The following is a 26,721-nucleotide window of genomic DNA, read 5'->3' as shown; positions in this document are numbered from 1 at the left end:
CAGGACACATACCCATGTTGCTGGTTCAAATCCTCAGTTGGGGCATGTACAGGAGGCAACAGACTGATGTTTCTAACAGTGATGTTTCTTTCTCTCTCTCTCTCTCTCTCTCTCTCTCTCTCTCTCTCTCTCTCTGCCCCTCTCTCCCTTCCTCCTCCCTCCCCCTTTTCCTTTTCTCCTAAATCATTTTTTTTTTAAATAGCAACAAAAACACCACACATATCCTCGGGTATTTAAAAAAAAAAAGAAGAAGAAGAAGATATGACTCAATAGCAAAAAAAAAAAAAAAACCCACAAAAATAAATCAGATGCACATAGGCACCTTTGAACTTGAACAGACATTTCTCCAAAGAAAATATACAAATGGCCCAAAACGCACACAAAAAGATGCTCAAGCCCTGACTGGTTTGGCTCAGTGGATAGAGTGTCCGCCTGTAGACTGAAAGGTCCCAGGTTCGATTCCGGTCAAGGGCATGTACCTTGGTTGCGGGCACATCCTCAGGAGGAGGTGTGCAGGAGGCAGCTGATCGATGTTTCTCTCTCATCAATGTTTCTAACTATCTCTCTCCCTTCCTCTCTGTAAAAAATCAATAAAATATTTTTTTTAAAAAAAAAAAGATGCTCAACATGAATACTTGTTAGAGAAATTTAAATAAAAACCACGAGATACCTTTCACACTGAGGATGGCTACTATCAAAAAACAGAATTTAACATGTAAAGAAACTGGATTCCTTGTGCATTGCTGGCAGGACAGTAAAATGGAAACAGTATAGCAGTTCCTCAAAAAATTAGAAGTACCATATGATTCAGTAATTCCACTTCTGAGTACATAACAAAAAGAACTGAAAGCAGGAACTGGAAGAGACAATTGCACATCCACATTCATAGCATGTGTAATAGCCAAAAGGTAAAAACAACCCAAGTATCCATCAACAGATGACTGCATAAACAAAATGTAGTATCAACATATAGTGGAATATTAATCAGCCTTTAAAAGTAGAAGGAAATCCTGACATATGCTACAAAAGTTGGATGAATCTTTAGTATATTATGCTAAGTGAAATAAGCCAATCACAAAAGGACAAATACTATATGATTCCATTTATATGAGGTAACTAAAGTAGTCAAATTATAGAGACAGAAAATCAAATGTTGGCTGCTAAGGGTTTGGGGAAGAGAATGGAGAGTTGTTAAATGGATACAGACAGCATCAGTTTGGAATGAAAAGGTTCTGGGACAGATGGTGGTAATGGTTGCACAACAATGTGAATGTACACACTGAACTACATACTTAAAAATGGTTACTTGTGTGTTATTTTAATACACACACACATACACACAAAGATGACCTAAGATGCAAAATATAAAGTGAGTGATTCTTTGTTCCTTAGGAAAAGGTGAGAGAGTCCAAACCAGTCAATGTAACAGGCTACCTGCTGTTTTGTCTCAATGAGGTTCTACTGAATCAAGGGGTCTCTCAATCCAATTTACCCAGGTAAAGTTCCTCAGAAATGATTCAGCTCTAACTGGTGATTCTCCAAATATTGCAAAAGATATGGGAAAGCACTACAGGACTCAACTGTATAAATGACAAATTAGATCTTCAGAGCCTAAGTTAATAAAAAGTGGTCTAAATTCTTCAAATTTAGTATACCTATTGAGAAAAACTGTATTAATGTATTAAAAAGGAAAAATATATTTTTATTATAGAACCAATATTTTAATTTCTATTTTGTTTTGGTCCACAGATTTCTTCTATCATTAGTAACTACAAAGACTTCTAATGGAAAAGATCTGATTTTTTAAAATCAATTTTTTTTTGTTATTATCCTTACCCAAGGATATTTTTTCCATTGATTTTTAGACAGAGTAGAAGGGAGTGAGGAAGGAGGGAAGGAGGGAGGGAGGGAGGGAGGGAGGGAGATATAGCGAGAAAAACATGGATGTGAGAGAGACACATAGATTGGTTGCCTCCTGCACTTGCCAGAGATGGAACCTGCAACCCAGGTACTTGCCCTTGACCAGGAATCAAACCTGCCACCCTTTGGTGCTCGGACCAATGCTCTACCCACTGATGCACACCAGCCAGGACAAAATAACATCTTTTTTTAAATTTAAGTAACTGAATTAACAGAGTGAAACTGACAAAAGAGAAAAGCTTTCTCTTATTAGACAAAGGTAGAAGCAGAAAGAGAATCATAATCCATCAGCAATAATTTTTCTTTTTGCTGTCATCAGCTTTTATTGCTGATATATAAAATTAATTTCCTAAGGATTTCTAAGTACAGTAGAAAATCTAGACTTTAGAAATTACCTTTTCTTGAGTTCTAGTTTCCATCTAGCTTTCACCTATAAGTATTTTAAATTATCAAACATTTCTAAACCTTAGACAGGTACTGGCTCTACTTTATAGTTAGGTAAGATTAAGAGAAAATAGGTTTAGTGTTCATGGTCACCAAAGTAGTGATAAATTCAACCACAGTAATTAAAATAGTTGGTTCTATTTCTCTTCCTATTCTGAAGCCCAATGGTTTACATAAATGGGAAAAACAAAATTAGTAAAGACTACTTTTTTTCTTTAAAAAAAAAAAATATATATATATATATAAAAGAGGAAGGGAGAGGGAAATAGATAGAAACATCAATGATGAGAGAATCACCGATCGTCTGCCTCCTGTACACCCCCTACTGGGGATCAAGCCCACAACCCAGGCATGTGCCATGATCAGGAACCGAACCTCACCCTCCTGGTTCATAGGTCCATGCTCAACAACTGGGCCATGCTGGCCGGATTAAACATTATTTTTTTTTAAAATATGCTTTTGTTGATTTTAGAGAGAGAAAGGAACACAGAGAGAGAAACATTGATGGATCGGTTGCCTCCTGCATGCCCCCTACTGGGGATAGAGCCCACAACCCAGGCATGTGCCCTGACTGGGAATTGAACTGGTGACCTTTTGTGCATGGGATGATGCTCAACCAACTGAGCCACACCAGCCAGGGCTAAAGACTACTATTTATTTATTTATTTGTTTGTTTGTTTATTTTTAAATCCTCACCCAAGGATATTTTCCCATCAATTTTTAGAGAGAGGAAAAGACAGAGAGAAATATCGATGTGAGAGAAACACATGGACTAGTTGCCTCCTGCACGCACCCTGACCAGGGTCCTGGCCAGGGTGAACCCTACAACCGAGGTATGTGCCCTTGAGCAGAATCGAACCCAGGACCCTTTGGTCCACAGGCCAACACTCTATCCAGTGAGCCAAACTGGCTAGGGCAAGACTACTTTTAAAGGGTATCTTATTTGGACAGAGAATAACCATTAAAATTGAGCTTAAAGCCCAGTCTGTGTGGCTCAGTGGCTGAGCATCAACCTATGAACCATGAGATCACAATTTGATTTCCAATCAGAGCACATGCCAGCTCGATCCCCAGTGTGGGGTGTGCAGGAGGCAGTCGATCAATGATTCTCTCTCACCATTAATGTTTCTATCTCTCTCACCCTCTCCCTTTCTCTCTGAAATCAATAAAAACATATTTAAAAAAATAAAGAATAAAAATAATAAAATTAAGCTTAAATATGCTACATGAAGTTAACTTGCTCACAAAAGATTAAGTACAAGTAACTGTTTGGGATGTAATTACAGTGCAGTTTATGTTTTTAAGCTTATTACAGTCTTTGGGTGGGGTTAAAAAAAAAAGGAATATGGAAATAGTTAATCCACAGGATGATTGGCTGGATAATTTAAGCCAACCCCCCAAAACCTTAAGTAGTATTATTCAGTCTTAAACAGAAAAAAAAATTCTGCCTGGCCGAGTGGCTCAGTTGGTTGGAGCGTCATCCCATATACCAAAAGGTGTCGGGTTCGATTCCAATCAGGGCACACACCCAAGTTATGGATTTGATCCCCAGTCGGGGTGCATACAGGAGGCAACTGATGGATGTTTCTCTCTCACATCAATGTTTCTCTTTCTCTCTCTCTCTCTCTCTCTCTCTCTCTCTCTCTCCTCTCTACCCCCACCTCCCACCTTCCCTCCCTCTCTCTAAAATCAATAAAAAACATATCCTCAGGTGAGGATTAAAAAAAAAGAAAAGAATTCTGACATTTGCTATAGCATGGATGAATCTTTAAAAGATTATGCTAAATGAAATAAGCCAGACACAAAAGGGCAAATATTGTATAACTAGAGGCCTGGTGCACAAAATTCGTGCACTGGGGGGCGAGGGGGGAGTGTTTGTCCCTCAGCCCAGCCTGCACCCTCTCCAATCTGGGATTGGGCCTAAACCAGCAGTTGGACATCCCTCTCACAATCCCAGACTGCTGGCTCCCAACCACTCGCCTGCCTGCCTGCCTGCCTGATTGCTCCTAACCGCTTCTGCCTGCCAGCCTGATCACCCCCTAACCACTCCTCTGCCGGCCTGATCGACGCCTAACTGCTCCCCTGCCGGCCCAATCACCCCCAACTGCCCTCCCCTGCCAGCCCAGTTGCCCCTAACTGCCCTCCCCTGCAGTCCTGGTCGCCCCCAACTGCCCTCCCCTGCAGTCCTGGTCGCCCCTAACTGCCCTCCCCTGCTGGCCTGATCACCCACAACTGCCCTCCCCTGCCGGCCATCTGTGTCAATTAGCATATTCCCTCTTTATTAGATAGGATCCATTTATGATGTACCTAGAATAGTCAAGTTCACAGAGACAGAACATAGAAGGGGTGGCTACCAGGGACAGGGGTATAGAAGACTGGAAAGTTGTTTAATGAATGCAGAGTGTCAGTCTAGGAAGATGAAAAATTCTGGAAATAGCTGGTAATGATAGTTAGACAACAGAGCAAATGTACTTAATGTCACTAACTGTACAGTTAAAAAGTAAAAATAGTAACTTTTATGTTATGTATATTTTGTCACAATTTTTTTTTAATGAAGCCTTACAGGTTTTGGCATTAAAAACACAATTTGGCGGTTTCAAAACATATTATTCTAATAACAATAACAAAAATGGAAAGAGGCTATGCTCTTGCTAATCTATTACTAAGAATATTTGAGGCTTATTTTCTGGTGGGCTTTATGGAGCCCTAAAATTCCCTAGTTAGCTTTAAGAATGATACAATGATGAACTAACAGAGACCTAGTCACAAAGTGCTACTTATCATTTAAGTTCAGATTTTGGACGAACAGATATGTGATCAGATTTTGCTACAGACTGATTTGCTAAGAACAAAATTCATAGTGAAAAATTATTTTTCTACATATTCTGCATCCAAAAGAACCTTGGCCCAGAGTACTTATATTTTTAATTGTTTTTTAGATATGGAATGCTTTACATATTTACATGTCATTCCTGCACAGAGGCTACTAGCATACTAATCTTCTCTGTATCATTCCAATTTTAGCACTTGGAGTGCGGGAAACAAGTTAAGTCGGCTCGCGTGAATTGCGCGTACTCCGCGGGAGCCGTCTTTAACTCGGTTCATATAGATTTTTTTCTACATATTCTGCATCCAAAAGAACCTTGGCCCAGAGTACTTATATTTTTAATTGTTTTTTAGATATGGAATGCTTTACATATTTACATGTCATTCCTGCACAGAGGCTACTAGCATACTAATCTTCTCTGTATCATTCCAATTTTAGTATATGTACTGCCAAAGCAAGCACAGCCCAGAGTACTTTTAGTATAAATTCCAAAGAGCCTGGGCCCACAGAGTCATCACAGTCTTAGCAATCTCTTTAAGACTCAGAAAACCTGCTACTCAAGTAACTCAAAGCAAAAAGCATCAAACACACATGCTCCCTGAAAGTAATAAGCAGACTTAACAACTCTGCCTAAGGAACAAGAAATCCTCTGTGTAGCAGCACAGCCTTCAGAACATCTATGAGATGCCTTACTCAAGGGACAAACTAAGGAGAAAACTAAATTGTCAATTATAATACAATGAGATTTTCTCATTCCTTTAACTGAACAGGATATACAAAACCATATATATTTCTTGTATGAACAATAAAATGTCTCAAAGACTTAAACCACCCTGGCTGGCATGGCTCAGTAGTTACAGCATCAGCCAGAGCACCAAAGGGTCAAGGGCATGCACCTGGGTTGCAGGCCCCATCCCCTGATGGAGGCAAGTGCGGGAGGCAACCAACTGATGTATATCTTTCACACTGATGTTTTTCTCTCTCTCTCTCCCCATCCCTTCCTTCTACTCTAAAACTCAATGAAAAATAAATAAATAAAAATCAATGAAAAAAATATTTTTTAAAAAAGGCTTAAACCAAGAATATAATAGAATCGGGGCATAGAAAGGGAGTGGACTGACAATTCTTGGGGGTAAAGGGGTGTGGGGGGTACGGGAAGAGACTGGACAAAAATTGTACACCTATGGATGAGGACAGTGGGGGAGGGGTAAGGGCAGAGGGTGGGGTGGGAACCGGGTGGGGGGAAGCTATGGGGGGAAAAAAAGAGGAACAACTGTAATAATCTGAACAATAAAGATTTAATAAAATAAATAAAAAATTAAAAAATAAAAGGCTTAAACAAAGAAAGCATACAGATCAAGTGAAAAGGTGTTATTCCAAATGATTACCTACAACTGCTATAGCCTTTACCAAACCCACAAATAAATTTGAACTTTGGGTTTTGCCTTTTTCCAACTTAATTTTAGTGCTAATTCAGCAGTTCTCAACCTGTGGGTCGCGACCCCTTTGGGGGTCGAATGACCCTTTCACAGGGGTCGCCTAAGACCATCGGAAAACACATATATAACTACATATTGTTTTTGTGATTAATCACTATGCTTTAATTATGTTCAATTTGTAACAATGAAAATACATCCTGCATATCAGATATTTACATTACAATTCATAAGAGTAGCAAAATTACAGTTATGAAGTAGCAACGAAAATAATTTTATGGTTGGGGGTCACCACAACATGAGGAACTGTATTAAAGGGTCGCGGCATTAGGAAGGTTGAGAACCACTGTGCTAATTCATCTTCTTCCTATTCAGAGTTTTTAAAAAGTTTGCTATTTTCCACTTCTGAACTCTCTATTAAGGAAGTGCCAGACCCAAGAGGTTATAAGGACAACAAACTCCCTACAAGGAAGTCTAAAGCCATCTACTATGTAGTGAACTTGTTTATTTATTTGTGAAAGACTTCAAATTACTAAGAAACTCCAACCTAAAATCCTTCTGCTTAAACAACTCCTTTGCAGTTTCTTCCAGAGGAAACAAACACAAAGCTACAGTCCAAATAGTTCCAACCACCATATGACACAGAACATTCACCAGGCTAGTCGGACCCTCCCTTCACAATTGAAAATAACATTCAAAGAATCATACTGGTTATAAAAATCATGTCTAGAAGGCAGGTGTCTATTAAATGTGTGTCTTATTTATTCTAATTCCAACAACAGAATTCCACTGTATGTTACCAGACACATTTTAAACCTCTATCGATCCCCAGTGTGGGTAGGGGTGTGCAGGAGGCAGACAATCAATGATGCTCTCTCATCATTGATGTTTCTCTCTCCCCTCCTCCCTCTCTAAAAATCAATTTTAAAGTATTTTAAAAAATAAAATAAAGTGAAAATACCACATTTTCCTTGATTTCTGTGTATAGGTGATTCCTTGTTCAGGGCAAAATGATACTATGGCTTCTGAGAATGTCCACAGAAAGCCTCCAAGTGAAAACAACCCAAAAAAGATAAAAGAGAAGAGCATCATCACCAAACTGCTGAGTAAACTTTTACCATAAGTAAAAAATACTAACAGAGGTTTCAATCTCATACCAAAAATTTAAAACATAAGCAAGGCTATGGAAATTCACATTTTTTATATAACCCTGGCATCCAAAAAGACAAAAAATAAATGTACTCTTATTTGTAGCTTTAATATTTCTTTCTTTTTATTTTATTTTTTTAATATACTAGAGGCCCAGTGCACGGATTCGTGCACCAGTAGGGTCCCTCGGCCTGGCCTGCAAGGTTTGGGGATAGGGGCAAAACGGCAGTCCGACATCCCGAGGGGTCCCAGAGTGCAAGAGGGCACTCTGCAAAGTTGCTGTCACTCAGCATCTCCTGTGTTGAGCATCTGCCCCCTGGAGGTCAGTGTGCATCATAGCTGCCAGTTGGCCAGCCAGTCGCTTAGGCTTTTATATAAAGAGAGAGAAGATTTTTATTGATTTCAGAGAGGAAGGACAGGGAGAGAGAGAAATACCAATGATTAGAGGGAGTCACTGATGGGTTGCTTCCTGCATGCCCCTCACTGGGATATGTGCCCTTGACCGGAATCGAACCCGGGACTCTTCAGTCCGAAGGCCAACACCTAGCCACTGAGCCAAACTGGCGAGGGCTTTCCTTTTTTATTTTTTTAATCCTCACCCGAGGATATTTTTTCATTGATTTTTTGAGAGCGGAAAGACAGAGAGAAATATCCATGTGAGAGAAACACATCTATTGGTTGCCTCCTGAATGAGCCCTGACCAGGGCCCAGGCTGAAGAGGAGCCTGCAACTGAGGCACATGCCCTTGACCAGAATCAAACCCGGATCCTTCAGTCCACAGGCCGATGCTCTGTCCACTGACCCAAACTGGCTAGGGCTTTCTTCCTTTTTTTAATCCTCACCAGAGAATATTTTTCCATTGCTTTTAGATAGAGTGGGAGGGGGGGAGGGGAGGGGAGGCAGGGAGGAAAGGAAGGAGGGAGGGATACAGCGATGTGTCTCAGAGAGACACATTCAGTGGTTGTTTCTCCCACACACCCTGACCAGGCCGGGGATCAAATCTGCAACCTAGGCACATGTCCTTGACTGAGAATGGAATTTGAGATCCTTTGGTGTATAGGCTAATGCTCTAACCACTGAGAAACACCGGCCAGAACCTGTGGCTTTAATATTTCTTAGTGACTTCTGGGTGGTCTCGGATCAGGAATTAGACCATGTTTAATCACTTAACTCCCTTATTTCTCAAAGAGGCAAACTGAGAAAGAGGCTAAAAATTTGTATTGATGCATAGTATTGTTGTTTTTTAAGGATTTATTTGGCATAGTATTTTTAATTTTAAAAATTATTATTTAAGCCCAGCCGGCATGGCTCAGTGGTTGAGCGTCGACCTATGAAGCAGGAGGTCACTGTTCAATTCCTAGTCAGGGCACATGCCCGGGTTGTGGGGCTGCAGGAGGCAGCTGATCAATGATTCTCTATCATTGATGTTTCTATCTCTCCCTCTCTCTTTCTCTCTCTCTGAAATCAATAAAAATATTTTTTTTAAATTGTTACTTGAGGCTTTAATCTGAATTACTTTTTGTTAATTTTTAAGCAATGTTTAGAAAAATTACATCAAGATTAAATTAGCCCTGGCCAGTGTGGGTCAGTTAGTTGGAGCATCATCTCATACACCAAAATGTGGCTGATTCGATTCCCGGGCAGGTCACATAGCCAGGTTTCGTCCAGGTTTCGTTCGGGTTCGATCCCAATCTGGGTGTGTATGGGAGACAACGGATCTACGTTTATCTCTCTCATTGATGATTCTCTCTCTCTTCTCTCCCTTCCTCTCTCTGAAAACAGTCAAAATTACCCTAGCCAGTTTGGCTCAGTGGATGGAGCGTCGGCCTGTGGACTGAAGGGTCCCGGGTTCGATTCCGGTCAAGGGCACATGCCCCAGTTGTGGGCTCGATTCCTAGTAGGGGATGTGCAGGAGGCAGTCGATCAATGATTCTCTGTCATCATTGATGTTTCAATCTCTCTCTCCCTCTCCCTTCCTCTCTGAAATCAATAAAAATATATTTTAAAAAGTAAAATAAAATCAGTCAAATTTTTTTAATTTAGAAAAAAAAGATTAATTAAAATTCACAAGATACCAGGTCACAAGTTTACTCTATTTTTATTTCTTCTACTTGTCAATCAAATCAAATAAACCCAGCAAAACCCATGTATAAAGAAAGAAAAGGGGTATGAGAGAGAGAATTCTTTACTTTAGACTGACTTAACTAAAAGCAAAGTTTTTGGGGAACTTTGGTAATTAACTAATAAAATAACATTCTGGTCCAATTCTTTATCACTGAATGCAGACCTTGTTGTGATGTACCCAAACAGTGGTATGGCAGAAGCTGGTCTTCAAGCCTTAGGTACTAAAAGGCAGAAGATTCAAAGTTCTAGTTAAAGCAAGTGAGTAATAAGGAAAGACGTATTGAAAATAATGAGAATTTGCCCTGGCCAGTGTTGCTCATTTGTTAGAGCGTCGGCCCGCACACCAAAGGGTCTCAGGTTCCATTCCTGGTCAGGAGCATGTACCTGAGTTGCAGATTTGATCCCCAGCCTGGTCCAGGCACATGGGGGAAGCAACCAATCAATGTCTCTCTCACACATCAATGTTTCTCCTCTCCCCCCCCTCCTTTCTACTCTATCTAAAAGCAATGAAAAAATATCCTCAGGTAAGGATTTTTTTTTTTAATGTTTTAAGAAAAGAACGAGAGCCCTAACTGGTTTGGCTCAGTGGATAGAGCGTCGGCCTGCGGACTGAAGGGTCCCAGGTTCGATTCCGGTCAAGGGCATATATCTTGGTTGCAGGCACATCCCCAGCAGGGAGTGTGCAGGAGGCAGCTGAATTGATGTTTCTCTCTCATCAATGTTTCTAACTCTTATTCCCTCTCCCTTCCTCTCTGTAAAAAATCAATAATATATATATATATATATTTTAAAAGTCACTTTAAAAGAAAAGAATGAGAATTCACACCAGCGTTCTAGTCTTCAGCTCCTTACTGTGTCTGAAATGCCTCCTCCCTAGGAACAAACCTGGATTAACTGGCAGCTAATTCCAGCTGCTCCTCCCTGCAGGCTGCCCAGTCACAGCACAGAAGCCAGGACAGAACTCTGGCAGAATACGAAAGCCTCTGGAACGTGGCAAGCAGCCAACTTAAACTGGATGATTCCAGTTTAGGCTGGTTGAGTCACAAACAAGCAGTTCCTAGCTTTCCCCACAATATTTAGACACCCTGGCTGCCCAGGCAGCACACAACGAACTCTCCTCATTTGCTTTCAGAGCTAAGTCTACCTTGTTCTCATCTCCCTAGCAGTAGAGAATCTTAAATGAAAGCTGGCTTCCTATTTTAAGAGTAAATATGGGTGACTCCAACACTTGTTTCCAAAAATGACTGCCTATTCCATATAACCCTAATATTGACAACACCTACACCTATACTTGACAAAAATGAAAACCATGAATGAAATTGATCTCAATAATATAAGTGTAGTCCACCAGAGCAATTAGAAGCAAACACTTCAGCCAGGCCCATGTGGCTAAGCGGTTGAGTATCAACCTATGAACCAGGAAGTTATATTTCAATTCCCAGTCAGGGCATATGCCCAGGTTGCAGGCTCGATCCCCAGTAGGGGACGCACAAGAGGCAGCCAATCAATGATTATCTCTTATCATTGATGTTTCTCTCTCTCCCCCACCTTACTCTATGAAATCAATGATAAAAAAATGTTTTTAAAGAAGCAAACACTTCCATTTTCCATATTTAGAACAAAAAGGCTTGTCTATAGGTTGAGTACGCTAGTAGCTTATTGCCCAATAACAAACTATACAGCAGCCTAGAAAGGAATGTGTTTCAAAGATGTAGGCTCTGCAAGTGATCTCTGCAATTTGCCTGCTACTGATGGGGATGGAAAAAATATTAATAAATTTTTTAAATATATATTTTTTATACTTGGTGTACTTTTCTCCAAAGCACACACTGTTAAATAGTTATTCCATTCTTCTAAACAGCACTAATCTGCATTAAGGAGAGAATGAGCAAATGCTTATTTTGGGGGACAGTAATAGGTATTTAATAAGGCAGCTACTCAAAGGGAGGTAAACTTAATGTGCATTTTAAATTTAACCATTTTCTCCAGGATTGCAGACACACTAATATGCCTGTTTTTCTCTTTTTTCCACCAACCCTTCTTCCTCCAAGTAAGTAACTTTTTAAAAAACTTAGATACCAATATTTCAAGGAGAGAGAATACTCATTCAATCAATAAAATTACTACTTGGCTTTCACTGAATTCCATCACAAATAAAAGTTGCAAATTTCAGCCTGCCTGGCTCAGTGGTTGAGCGTCTGCCTATGAACCAGGAGGTCACAGTTTAAATCTGGGTCAGGGCACAGGCCTGGGTTGCAGGCTTGATCCCCAGTGTGGGGTGTACAGGAGATGGCCAATCAGTGATTCTCTCTCATCATTGGTGTTTCTCTCTCCCTTCCTATCTGAAATAATAAAAATATTTTTTAAACATATTTTTTATTGACTTCAGAGAGGAAGGGAGAGGGAGAGAGAGATAGAAATATCAATGATGAGAGAGAATCATTGATTGGCTGCCTCCTGCATGGCCCCCACTGGGGATCAAGCCCGCAACTCGGGCATGTGCCCTTGACCAGAATCGAACCCAGGACCCTTCAGTCTGCAGGCCGACACTCTATCCACTGAGCCAAACCAGCCAGGGCCAATAAAAAAAAATTTTTTTAAATATCAAGTAGTAGCCAGAAAGGTCCAGGACAATTAATACATTTTATTCATAATAGTGATTTTCAGCATAATTTCAACTATCTTAAAAAGGTAAAAATGAGGCAGGACAAAATTTTAATAAAACAGGCAAAGAATGGTTGTAAAATGAAAATAATAAATTAGCTATTTAAACCAACAAATGGTGTTTTATTTAGGTTAAAAATAAGAGTACGGCCCTAACCGGTTTGGCTCAGTAGATAGAGCGTCGGCCACTGAAGGGTCCTGGGTTTGATTCCGGTCAAGGGCACATGCCCAGGTTGTGGGCTCGATCCTCAGTGGGGGACGTGAAGAAGGCAGCCAATCAATGATTCTTTCTCACCATTGATATTTCTATCTCTCCCTCTCTCTCGCTTCCTCTCTGAAATCAATGGAAATATATTTTAAAAATAAATAAATAAAGAGTACATATATTTTCCCTTTTAAATGAAAATAAGGGGCAAAAGATTAAAAAAAAAAATCCCTAAGAATATTTATTGTCCTTAACTTTGGCTTCTTTAAGGCTTAGATAAACCTTTACTGTTCCTCCTTAAAAGTCCTGAATGCTCCCAAAACTTCTTGTTATCCCCCCAAATCAAATGACAGGTATAAACAGAGTAGCAAAGAAGACAAAGGTTGGTATTATGTAATAAAACCAATATAATTAATTTAGACTCTCATTTCAATCCTATACAGCTACAAACAGAACAGCCAGGAGGGAGGAAAAAGAAAACATGGTTTCTAATCACCAATTCCCTAAATATGGTTTAATATCACTTATAACTTTTTGTCCTGATACTAAAGGCATTATTTTATCAAACTTTCTTCTGATTAAAAAATAAAAAAAGAATACAAACCATTTTGTCCCCACAAAATATACCTGAGAATAAAGAAGCATAGTGCAACAAAATTTTTATCTCCAACTGAATGCAGAAATTATCTGCCTATTCATTACTATAGATAAGATCACTGTAGGTGATAAAAATTCAGATGAATGTTTTTATGATTAAACATTGTTAATAATCACCAAAAACCCTTTATTAATTACTTTAACATTTTAAGAAACTTTTACTTCACATATGTATTTAAACTACTGCCATATCTGACATTGTCATTGGAAATTGTATAGCCAGTTAAAATGAGCATTCTGCCCTAGCCTGTTTGGCTCAGTGGATAGAGTGTCAGCTTGGAGATTGAAGAGTCCCAAGTTCAATTCTGATCAAGGGCACATGATCGGGTTCTGGGCTCAATCTCCAGTCGGGGGCGTGCAGGAGGCAGCCAATCAATGATTCTCTCTCTCCCAATGTTTCAATCTCTTGCTCCCTTTCCCCTCCTCTCTGAAATCAATAAAAATAAATAAATATAAAATGAGCATTCTTTCTTTAATCGATGTTCTAAATGAGCATACTTATAAAATAAGAGAAAAAAAAGGTATACTGTCAATATCACTTTGATACACGCAACAGCACCATTCCCAGCGGTTTCCTTCTCACCTTTTCAGCCTCATCATATTCTTTCACAAGGCTACAAGATGACAGCAATTTTGAAAATTTTCCTACATGAACCTAAAGGGAATTCTCTCTCATAACCAAAATAAACAAATTGCAAAAGTTCCCCATCAAATCACAAAGAACATTTTAATAAAATTCCCCCTCTAAGAAACTATAATCTATACCATCTAGATTGTTCACAAAATGATTAGGAGAATTAGTCTTTATTTTTTAAAATGCTTATTTAAAATAAATAAATAAAAGAATAAAAAAATGCTTATTAGATTAGGAACTCTCGTGCTAATACTTTATTAGTTAAAAGGGTCACATTCCGCCCTAACCGGTTTGGCTCAGCAGACAGAGCATCAGCCTGCAGACTGAAGGGTCCCAGGTTGGATTCCGGTCAAGATGTTTCTAACTCTCTATCCCTCTCCCTTCCTCTCTGTAAAAATTCAATAATATATATATATATATATATATATATATATATATAAAATATATATTTATGCATATATATAATATATAATAATATATATTTTTTAATATATATATATATATTTTAAAAGGGTCACATTCCTTTAAAATAAATTTTAAAAACTGTAATAAAATAAAATTAAAAAACTGTATCTGCTGTAAAAATCCAGAATTTGTTCAATATTCTAATTACTATTTATAATTAGGCAAAATAATCTTAAAATTCCTAACAGTAGCCCTAACCGGTTTGGCTCAGTGGATAGAGCGTCGGCCTGTGGACTGAAAGGTTCCAGGTTCGATTCCGGTCAAGGGCATGTACCTTGGTTGCGGGCACATCCCCAGTAGGAGGTGTGCAGGAGGCAGCTGATCGATGTTTCTAACCCTCTATCCCTCTCCCTTCCTCTCTGTAAAAAAATCAATAAAATATATTTTTTAAAAAAATTTCCTAACAGTAAAAATGAGTAGTGTTATAGACAGCTTTTGATAGAATTTACTCAAAACATTAACCAATGTCATCCCCAATAAATTTAATAATAAATAAATGAAATATATAGCCTTGGTCAGGTAACTCAATTTGTTAGAGCATCATCTGGATATGCCAAGGTTGGGGTTTGATCTCCAGTCAGGGCACATAAAATTAAAAAATTTTTAAAGAGCCCTAACCAATTTGGCTCAGTGGATAGAGCGTCAGCTTTCAGACTGAAGGGTCCCAGGTTCGATTCCAGTCAAGGGCATGTACCTTGGTTACGGGCACATCCCCAGTGAGGAGTATGCAGGAGGCAGCTGATCAGTGTTTCTCTCTCATTGATGTTTCTAACTCTCTATCCCTCTCCCTTCCTCTTTGTAAAAATTAATAAAATATATTTTTGTTTTAAAAATTTTAAAGAAATGTACAAACAAGTTCTACAAATAATACCAACAATAAGCCCTAGCTGGTTTGGCTCAGTGGAAAGAGTGTCGGCCTGCAGACTGAAGGGTCCCTGGTTCGATTCCAGTCAAGGGCACATGCCCAGGTTGTAGGCGCGATCCCCAGTAGCAGGCGTGCAGGAGGCAGCTTATCAATGATTCTTTCTCATCATTGATATTTCTATCTCTCTCCCTCTCTCTTCCTCTCTGAAATCAATTATATATATACATATACATATAAAATAATAATACCAACAATAAGAAATATTTTTTCATTTCCCTATCAATAAAAAATGAATTATTCTAATGCAAAACTAACATTGGACAAGGGAAGGGGCATAAAGCATGACATATCTTAATATAGCAGAGTTGAAAAGTCTAATTGCTCAAAGTTCTATATGTTTCATTGTTACTGTAAACAAACACCACAAAGTCTACTTCATATTCCAGTTTTCAGAATTAACTTTGTGTCTCTCTTTCCCATACTGATTCCATTTTCTTCCTTGTGTATCTTCCAACTTATGACAATTCAAAAAAAATTCTAATAATGTAACAACTATACAAAGAAAATTTCCTCAAATACATTATTTAAATAATCTTATTCCAATTTTTTAAAAATATTTTTTTTATTGATTTCAGAGAGGAAGGGAGAGGGAGAGATAGAAACATCAATGATGAGAATCATTGATCAGCTACCTCCTGCACACCCACCACTGGGAATCAAGCCCACAATCCAGACACGTGCCCTGACTGAGAATCGAACCATGACCTCCTGGTTCATGGGCCGATGCTTAACCACTGAACCACACTAGCCAGGCCATTGTTTTTGTTTTTTAAGAGAGGGAGGGAGAGAAAGAGGGTGGGAGGAAGGGAAGGAAGGAGGGAGACACATCAGTGTGAGAGACAGACATCAATTGGTTGCCTCCCACACCCACCCCAATCCAGGCTGGGGATTGACCTGCAACCCAGGTGCATGCCCTTGACCAGGAATCGAACTCAAGACTTTTCCATGCCCGGGACACTGTTCTAACCACTAGGCAACATCAGCCAGGGCACAGCTTGTTATCTTATTCCATATATTTGGTGCACAAAAATAGTGGTATTTGTTAAATGGATGGCTAAATGTAAACTCAAAAGTGAACTTTTACCTAAAAAGAGATTTAGGGAAGTAATCTATTGAGAGGAAGGAGATGGAGCAAGAAAAGGTTTGGGGTCATCCAAATCTCAACTCTTTCCTATTATCCTTTTATTCAAACCCCTCTCCCCCATCATTAGGTGAAACCTTCATAGGGTGTAGAATCAAGGGCTAAAACTGCAGCTACTCAGGTGCCAAAAACCCTTTTCAACAATCTGGCAAAGTTTCTGGACCACTTTTCAGAATAATGCTTCTAAAAGCATAAAGTAAAATTAATAGGAATAAAAGGAAACCAATTATATTGACACAATTATTAAAATATTTAAATTGTGTGATATAGTCTTTATTAACATTAAATAAAAACACCTACCACTGAGTTTAATAACAATATCCCAGTAAAGATTAATATAATCCCAATTTTGAGATATCTGCAACAATAATAAATTACCTGTGGATTCTGGTAACAAAGTAACTCACACTGTTAATACTGCTGTTTTGTGTTGCCCACTTTCACAATGGGAGGCAATGCTTAATTTCAGTTATAGGTTAGGGAAAAGATATAATTTTCCCCCCATCCAAGTTCAGACTCTAAGACAGCCAATCATCTTTGGCTGTGACCAAAGTAAACAACTAGGAAACAAAGCTCAGTCTAAAGTACTTTGAGCCCTGACCGGGTAGCTAAGTTGGTTATAGCATTGTCCTGATACACCATGGTTGCTGATTCGATCCCCAGTCAGGACACATACAAGAAACAACCAGAGTGCATGGATTGGTGGAATAACAAGTCAATCCCCCCCCTCCCCCGCCCCACCTCTCTCTCAACTCATTAAAAAATTTTACTTTGATCCCTAGCTGGTTTGGCTCAGTGGATAGAGCGTTGGCCTGCGGACTCAAGAGTCCCAGGTTCAATTCCGGTCAAGGGCACATGCCTGGGTTGCGGGCTCAATCCCCAGTAGGGGGCGTGCAGGAGGCAGCCAATCAATGATTCTCTCTCAACTCTGATGTTTCTATCTCTCTCCCCCTCTCCTTTCTGCTCTGAAATCAATAAAAACATATTTTTAAAAAATTTTTACTTTGAGATATTAGGAAAGTTTATAAATTTCTATCACCTTTTATCCCCTCTATGCCCTCTACAACCTCCATCCAATTTTTTTGGCTTATTAAAGAAAAGTCTTACAACATAATGGGGGGGGCGGGGGGAGATCCAATGATAGAAAACTACAGAAATAAAGTACATTCAAACTTCAATCAAGGGCTTTTAAAATAAATGCTTTTGTGAAATTTATGTATTTAAATTTTTCTGCTGAAAGGAAAGTGACTCCCTAAATAACCATGACAGAGAAAGAGACATATAGCAACACAGGACTGTACACAAGAAAGTTCATGAAGCACCAGTTCTCACCAAATACCGTGAGTAGTTTTGCAAAGATAGTAGGTGTATAAGGACTTCGAAACTAAACTGCCATTAATCCCATGTTTACTCATTTGAAATGCATCGCTAGGCCAGGCCAGTATTCGACCAATGAACCTGGAGTTTGATTCCCAGTCAGGGCACATGACCAGGTTGTGGGCTCAATCTCCTGTGGGGGACACGCAAGGGGGAAGGGGGTGGTAGCAGCTGATCGAGGATTCTCTCTCATCGTTGATGTTTCTATCTCTCTATCCCTCTCCCTTCCTCTCTCTGAAGTCACTAAAAACATATTAGAAAAAAGAAAAAAATGCACTGCTAGGATTCTATTCACCAAAGCTGTAACAATTAAGGGGGTTAGAGGGTGATTAATTTCCTAGTCAGTCTTGCAGACAGAATAGAAACTTGTTTCTATAGATAAAACCAAACTATATTTTGTCTACTATAAAATGTTAGCTTTAAACTTTTTTTTCTTTGTTAATCCTCACCTGAGGATTATTTTTTCCATTGCTTTTCTGAAAGAGTGAAAGGGGGAAGGGGGAGAGAGGGGAAGAGAGAGAGAGCAAGAGAGAGAAACATCGAAGTGAGAGAGACACATGGACTGGCTGCTTCCCGCACGAGTCCCAATCCAGGGACAGGGAGTGGAACCCGAAACCCAAGTATGTGCCCTTGATTGGGAATCGAACCATGAACCTTCAGTGTGGGGGTCAATGCTCTAACTACTGAATGCACCAGCCAAGACAATTTTAAACAGTTTTAAAGGACTTAGAGAATGTCACAGCTTCACAATCACAAGGTTTTACAGATTACAAAAGGAACTTATTACTTCCAACAGGATATTGAACATTCTGAATCTACGTGACATCTCAAAATATACTTTGAAGTCAATATAATTATAGAGGAAAAGAGGACATCTTGATAAAAGGGAGGCTGACCCCAGGGATAACGGATATGCTCTGAATGCCAAAGAATATTTCTATGCACTTGCTTTAATCACAATATCATGACCAAATCTTTTAGCTATTTATATCAATTCTACTTTATCCCTTTTATTAACTAAGAATTATATCGCAGTATTTCAACTATTTGTTGAACATGTACTCTGAAAAAGACAATATACTAGCTCTGCAGTGTGCCAAAACCTGGTCCTGTTGTTACAGGGTAGTACTGAAACGCCCATCATTAAAGGTCATTCTGGTTTTCATAAATCAACATCATCAGATTCTTAATACAATGTCTCTCCCACTTATCCCTAGTTAGACACTCTCACAGTCCAAGTCTTCCTTCTCCAAGAACTAAAATAGCCTCCTAATCAGAATCTCTGTTTTTCCTATTCTATGCCTTTTTTTTCTGATTTTTTGAAATATATTTTTCATTGATTTCAGAGAGGACAGGAGAGGGAAAGAGAGACAGAAACACCAATGATGAGAGAGAATCATTGATGGACTTCGTCGGGATGGAGCCCACAACCCAACATGTGCCCTGACAGGGAATTGAATTGTGACCTCCTGATTCATAGGTCGACGCTCAACCACTGAGTCATGCCAATTGGGCCAGATACCTTTTCTCAAGAACAGATCTCAACTAGCCATCTCCCTTCTCAAAATCCCTCAACAGTTCATCTCTGCATAAAGAATAAAACCCAAAATCATTAGTGTGGTGAAGTCATTCTAAATTATCTGCTATTCTCAAAACATTCTTCCACCCACTTGTATCTCTTCAAATGGCTCCTTCCACCCACAATGTTCCAATGTCTAGCCTAAAACTCCTTTTTCTTTTTGCTAAAATCCTACACATCTTTCATAGCCCTAAATCAGAAAAAATTTCCAGACCTAAGTATGATTCAGGCAACTGACAGAAAAGGAAATATCCTTTATTTTAATTTAGTATCTTTAGTCCCCATGTAGATTTTCTAAGCTCATCCTGCCTTTGCCTTTGTGGCAGTTATCTTTCTGACTATAAATATTAAGAGGTATATAACTATTCTTTTGATTATGTAAACAGGACATGTCAAATTCATCATATCACCTGTGAGTTCAAACTTTTGAGCCTACAATGCTAAGGGCCAAATCCCAAAACACTGTAACTTCCCCACCCAAGTACAATGCCTTGTGTATAATGTTTCTCCTCTAACTTCAATACCTCCATAATATGTGGGCTTTTCAATAAATTTTCACCCAATGGAATGCAGTGGCATCCCTTTAATGAGATAGGTTTGGGAAAAATAACTAAAACTTAAGTATCTTAGACAATTCTAGGTAGGAGAAAATGAGGCATAATAAGATTTTATAATCAGTTTATAGAGCTCAAAAGAAGCTTGTCAATCATTTATCTTGATAATACACCAAATGAAATCGAAAGAAGTTGAGGATTCTTATCCATGTCACAGAGCTACAAAGCTAGAGCCAGAATCTAACTCTCCTGATTTCATAAACTAAGAGCATGCTTCATTGTAATATGCTGTATCTTCAAAAATGTTTTAATTAGCTATAGATAAATGTATAAAATGTTTCATTTATTATTTTGAATTAGAACATATAGGAGGCCTAAAAGGAGGCATTCATCAATTACATGATCATTTACCTTTTTTTTTTTCCAGAGATACAAGGAAAAGGGAGAGATAGAAACATCAATGATGAGAATCATGGATTGGCTGCCCCCAGTACGCCCCCACCCCACTGGAGATCGAGCCCTGCCCTAACCATGAATCGAACCATGACCACCAGGTTCATAGGTTAACATTCAACCACTGATCCATACCGGCTGGCTGGGCATTTACTTTTCTTAAATTAATTCTAAGCAAGCAATACTAAAAGAAAAATAATTAATCTGAGCATTTAATCGGGTCAAATAATCTGTATCCTGTAAATTTAAAATGCATACCATCAAAGCATGGCACAGACTGGGGGTTCACAAAGGGAAGAGGGGAGGGAGGCGGGCAGAAAATAACGAAAGAATTTATATGCATAATCCATGGACACAGATGGTAGTGTGCAGGCCTGGGGTGGGGTGGGAACCCAGTGGAGGAGGGCAATGGAGGACATCTGTAATACCATCAACAATAAAGATAAATACAATTTTTAAAATCAATATAAAATACACACCATCTAAATTTAAAACTAGGATATCTAGGATTAACAGGTTAAATAACAATAACTAGAAATGGGAAATGCTCAAAGACTTTCAACATTTGAAGTAGTAATAATAGCTAGCAATTATTAAAGACAGTGTCTAACACGTATGGGTATCAAGCTAAGCATTTTACATACTTTCTTTTTTCATTTTCATCTTCACAGTAACTTTATAAAGCATGGTCTTTTAAAAGATGAGAAAGCTAAGGCCTAGACAGCTTAAATAACTTGTCCAAGATTATGAAAGTAGCAAACTATACTGTCTACCCAGATCTGTGTTTTTAAAACCCGAATACCTAACTTCTAAGCTATTTCCTGTTAAGACTACCTATATTGTTTTCATCTTTAAAATAAAATGCCTTTGTAAAAAAAACTTCCAACTAATGAAGTCAGCTTACTCGGCCTTAGTGAACAGCCAAGTTACAACCTGCATTTAAAGAAAGCTTTTCTACTTGCGTTTATAAATTGGCTACCTCCCTATGTTAAAATTAGTTAAAATGTATTCTAAAATTGATTTAGTCATTGATAACAAATGTCAACCATAATACTTCACCAATACACCTTTAACAAAATAGTTTTTTACAAATTTTGAACCAGAATAACAGAAGTAGGTTAATATTATATACCTAGGAAATTAAAAACTTAAAAGAAATAATTTTCAGTGGCACCAGATCTGCTTCACACAGCTAAACTTGCCACTTTTCTTCCTTTTTGGCAGTTTTAATATTGAGCATCTGGAGGAGGAAACGGTATTTGCAAATCATCACTTAGCTTCGGGTGCATCAGTTTCTTCACTCATTATATACATGATCCAAGATTACTCTCTTTTAAAAATATTAATTATTATTCTAAAAATCATTACCATTGATCATTGAGAATTTATGACAATTTATTCAACAGCTCGTCTGTTATAACAAAAGGCTATTAACCTACCTGTCACTGCTGGTACTACTGCTGCTGCTGATTGAATCACTACTGGAGGATCTACTCCTAGAGCCGCTGCCGCTAGGGGACCTTGTGAGTCGGCTAGCCAGCCTCTGAGGAGACTGATTTCTAGATTGGGATGAATGCGGTGACCGACTCCTGCTGTGCTGGTAATTCCGCTCAGGCCTTCTGCCTCGTACCTCCCGGGTAATATCATCCCTGTAGATATCCCTGTGTACCACACTGGGCAGCGTAAACTGCTCCCGAGCCCTAGGTTCGTATCGGGGGTCATGAGCATCAAAACGGTTTGGACTTCGACTCCGAGAAGAATAATAGAGCCCATGTTGTAAAGTCCGTTCGCGAGGATCTCTATAGTAATCCTGATCGTAATGTCTTGTCCGATCAAATCCTCCCGTCCCCCGTTCATGGTGTCCATAGGCACTATGTTCATAAGCACGCTCCCTGTTATCTGAAGCCCTGCATTTTAGGAGGGGGAAAAATATTTAATCAATCAGAAAGGGACAAGCAAAACTAAAAATAAGTCATGCAAACATTCACTTCAGCATTGTCTGTCTTTACAACTGATCATTTTCTAAACAGCATTAACCTACTTATTAAGCAAATACTAACAAGCTTAACATTTTACTTGACTCCAAAACTTATTTTCACAGCTGAGTAATCATTGTTTTAACTGTATATTGATTGGGCTTTCATGACTAGTGTTCTGCAAGTCACTCACTCTTTTTATTAGGGATTTTCTGGTTTATATACAGAAATAGACATATGCTACCTCCTTTTCATTTTAAGTTTAATGGAACAAGAAGAAACTGTCATTTTAATATGAAAGTTTTCTATACTTTCATCTCATTAAAATATATACCAAACTTTTATTTACTATGTAAATGTTTTTTAGGCAAAATTTCCATGACACATTTTTAACACAGTCATGAAAGCCCTATTGTGATGTATGTCCCAGCTGTAGGAGGGCATTTTCAAAGAAGTCCAGAAAAAACTTCAACTATAACTTTTTCTCATTAACTTTCGACTTCTTAGGTAATTATAAAAATTACAAGATTATGCAAACTGCTGTGCCCAATCACATTTAATAATAAAAGTGGAATCTTAAAAAGAAATACTTAGGATATTAAAATATTGGATTGCCACATACTATTATGGTAAATTGAATTAATTAAAGAATAAAGGTTATTTTACCTCCTTGTGCTATCAAATTCCACATAATTTTTAAAATGTCTATTCCACGATTCAATTTGTTAATATAAGTACTTAATGGTTACAGGAAATATGTTCACTTAGGTTTTAGCTATACGCAATTTGCCTATGATGAAATTAGGCAACTTTTGGAATTTTAAGAGTCTCTAAGGTTACTTCTAGCAATGGTTTAACTTAAAAAAAAATTTTCTGTAGGACATATCTATCAACCTCAGAGTGCAAAAATTGTTGCATGTACAATTACACACATGCAATTAAGTGTTAGTACTTAAAACGAAGTCTAATTCTATAAAGAAATCTTATATTCTCTACTTTGGTAGGAAACCAGAACTCATTTCCTGAGTCTCTAAAAAGACCATTTCACTTGAATTTCAACAGACTGAGTTTCTTCTCAATGTTATATTTGGAACTACCTTCTATCAAAGAGATTAGGAATCATGAAAAATGTAGAAGAATTAGAATCTCTCAAATGAGGATATCTGGCAAAATCTTATAATACTATGTCCCCACTACATGCCTAGATTCCAAATTCCTCCACTAATCTTCATCTCATCCACCATTTCACTTAGTAACAAATATACCTTCCTATGCTGCATTTGTTTTTTGCAGCCATATGAAAAGCAACTGGCATGACAAAAAAAATCAATAATAATATCTTTCCTACTTAAATGATTTTTTCCTTTTTAATTCACTACATTTCTGGAACTTGAATAGATATTTCAATGTCTAACAAACAAGAGAGTTTCCTTTCAGACTTAAGAGAAAGTTTAATAAATAATTCTATTAGTACCCTATCAAATATTAATCAGTAAGAGCTGATATTAATTATATAATAAGCAATAGTTCTAGGAGAATTACTGCTACAGCTGATAGTTTATAACTATGCAAAGTTCTTATCCATTAGGAAGATACAGAAGGCAGGCACAAGAGCTAGCAGAGCTGAAATCTAATAGCTATTCTTTAATTCATCTATTAGTACTAAATACTTCTAGAGTTAGTGGGGGGAAAAGAGAGAGTTTGACTTGGGTTAGGAGAGGGGCTAATATACACAGGTCAGGACATACCAACCTTTTCCAAGTGTGGAAACACGACCTATAATCCCAATTAAATCTAGGGAGAGAATTGTGAACATAACTTCCCCAATTTTGGCCCCTCTTACGGGGGTAATCCACCTTCTTAATGGGCAAGGGTGTCAAATGATATTTAGATGAACCACAAGGAAAAAAAAATCTTAGTGATCAGATAAAATAATTCCACTGGAAGCAAGTTGTCCCAGACAAACTGTAACTCTCAAACCCCCAGACTTCTTTCTTGAGATAGTAGACAATTATAAATTGATCCACATTCATAAAAATTTCCAGCCCTAAGTATGAATCAGGCAGCTGACAGAAGAGAAAATGATTCCACCAAATGAGGAAGGCACAGTTGCTTGCCAATAGTTCACCTTTGTAGCCATCCAGCACAGTCAATTTTGATTGCAGTATCCACAACTGATCATCACCATGTGTTCAAACTAAAGTACCTTTAATTGGGCAGCAACTTGCTTCAGAAAGGAGATAGTAATCCTCTTCTCCTGGGCTAATGGAATTTTGACTGCATGACATCCCATAGACTCCAGAAATTAGGAAACAATGGCTATATTCCAGGATTTAAGAAGGTCCATCATCTCAACTTGCCCCATTCCATCCAGGAGTATAATTCCAACATGGAAATTGTGTAGATCCAAAATGGGAAAATCAAACATTGCCTTCATTCTTCTTCCTCCAAGTTACACATTTCCAGGTTAAAGTATTGTTTGTAGAATCCAAGGGGTTGAATCATTATGATGTGCTAGGTTTTGTGATGACAATCCAATTCATTTGTACACTTTATGTAGTGAAAATTGAGAAGCAGATATTAACTTCTAAAAGAATCTGTAGGCTCTAATATTCCAGAAATATTCCATATAGTATAACCACAAAATCTGTAGCCAAATAGCTCCGTCAGGTAAGAGGAATATATCCAAGGAAGGCCTTATCATCATCCAAGAGAAGAAATAATTAAATCTAGAAGACAGGTAACTCCAAAAATGCTGCCATATAAAATCTTCCACCACTTCATATCTCAGGAGTAGATATCCAACCAGCTGCAGGAAATATCCTCTACGATTCCATAATACCAGCCACTGGGATAGAAATTACTTCCGTTTCCAACCCAAAATAGGAAACATTGAAAATGCCCAAAACTTTAAATCCATCTGGGGCCCCTAAATATGAGTTTCTGTTTCTCACCATATCAAATACAAAATACCTGCCTACAGAAACCTTGGAACTTACCCATCAAGTCTCCGCTCATAACGTCCTTCTCGTGCATGAAGTGATGGTGGAGGGCCATAAGCAGGCCCTCCACCACCTCCTCTGAACCCAGAAACCTCTCTACTACGAGATGTTATGGAAACTGTATCATCCAATCCCCGAGCAGCACTTGGAATGGTGCCTGGTTCATTATAATCCGTGCGTAGGTCTCTATCTCCCATTTTGTTGACTGAGTTGTGAGCTTTCTGTGCACTTTTGATGTCCACAAAATCCACAAAGGCAGCCACTCCTCCTTCAGATCCCCTCTTAGGGAGAATTTTGACACTTTCCACGCGGCCATATCTAGAAAAAAAATAAACAACATTATTGTTGCACATCAATAATTTTCCAAAAATGGGTTTTTTAATTTGTTTCTTACTTGTAGAAAATTTATATTATGTATGTATGGGGGAGGGGTTACAAGGTGACTTTTTTTTTTCATTTCAGAGAGAGGAAGGGAGAGAGAAACATCAATGATGAGAGAATCATTGATCAGCTGCTTCCTGCGTGCCCCACTAGGGATCAAGCCCACAACCCGGGCATGTGCCCAGATCTGACTGAGAATCGAACCTTGATATCCTGGTTCATGGGTCGATGCTCAACCACTGAGCCACACCAGCCGGACCAAAGTGACTTTTTAAATGGCTTTTACACTCACATTTTTCTTTCTTGGGGAAAATATTTAGAAATGTTTTTACCACATTATTTTATTAGTCTCACTCCTTAAATATAGTATTTACTAAACTACCTTTTACCTTTCTAGAACAGTTAGCTGAAACATATCTCTCAGAAGTTTTTAGGAAGTTGTACATTCTACAAAGGGATATTGGACCTAACATTGACCAAAGTAACTTAGAAACCTTAAAAGATTTTTATTAAAAACTGTAGCCCTTGCCGGTTTGTTGGCCTGGGGACCAAAGGGTCCCGGGTTCGATTCTGGGCAAGGGCATGTACCCCGGTTGCAGGCTCCTCCCAGAGCCCGGGCCCTGGTCCAGGGCATGCAGGAGGCAACCAATCGATGTGTTTCTCTCACATCAATATTTCACTCTGTCTTTCCCTCTCTCTTCCACTCTCCCTAAAAATCAATGGAAAAATATCCCCGGGTGAGGATTAACAACAACAAATAAACAAACAAAAAAAACCTGTAACTAAAAATAGTTATTCTACAGATTTC

At 38.5% G+C, this 26,721-nt stretch overlaps 1 protein-coding gene, 1 non-coding gene and 1 pseudogene across 2 annotated transcripts in view; all 3 read right to left on the bottom strand.

Moving 5' to 3' along the window:
* Positions 1 to 25,871, bottom strand: part of SPEN (spen family transcriptional repressor) — a 64,508-nt gene extending 38,637 nt beyond the window's left edge. Inside the window, 2 exon segments of the mRNA XM_014447019.2 lie at positions 21,994 to 22,461; positions 25,530 to 25,871. Coding sequence (XP_014302505.1) covers positions 21,994 to 22,461; positions 25,530 to 25,729 — 668 coding nt within the window. The 5' untranslated portion in view covers positions 25,730 to 25,871.
* Positions 5,300 to 5,408, bottom strand: LOC111823671. The gene has a single exon (XR_002826739.1). It is a non-coding gene; the product is annotated as a U6 spliceosomal RNA (small nuclear RNA).
* Positions 5,541 to 5,653, bottom strand: LOC111823670 (annotated as a pseudogene).
* Positions 25,872 to 26,721: the final 850 nt, after the last annotated feature.

This window comes from Myotis lucifugus, unplaced genomic scaffold (assembly GCF_000147115.1).
Source record: "Myotis lucifugus unplaced genomic scaffold, Myoluc2.0 scaffold_604, whole genome shotgun sequence".
In the NCBI taxonomy this organism is placed as follows: Eukaryota; Metazoa; Chordata; class Mammalia; order Chiroptera; family Vespertilionidae; genus Myotis; species Myotis lucifugus.
The sequence above is the reverse complement of the archived record's forward strand: the minus strand, read 5'-3'. Positions and strand labels throughout refer to the sequence as shown.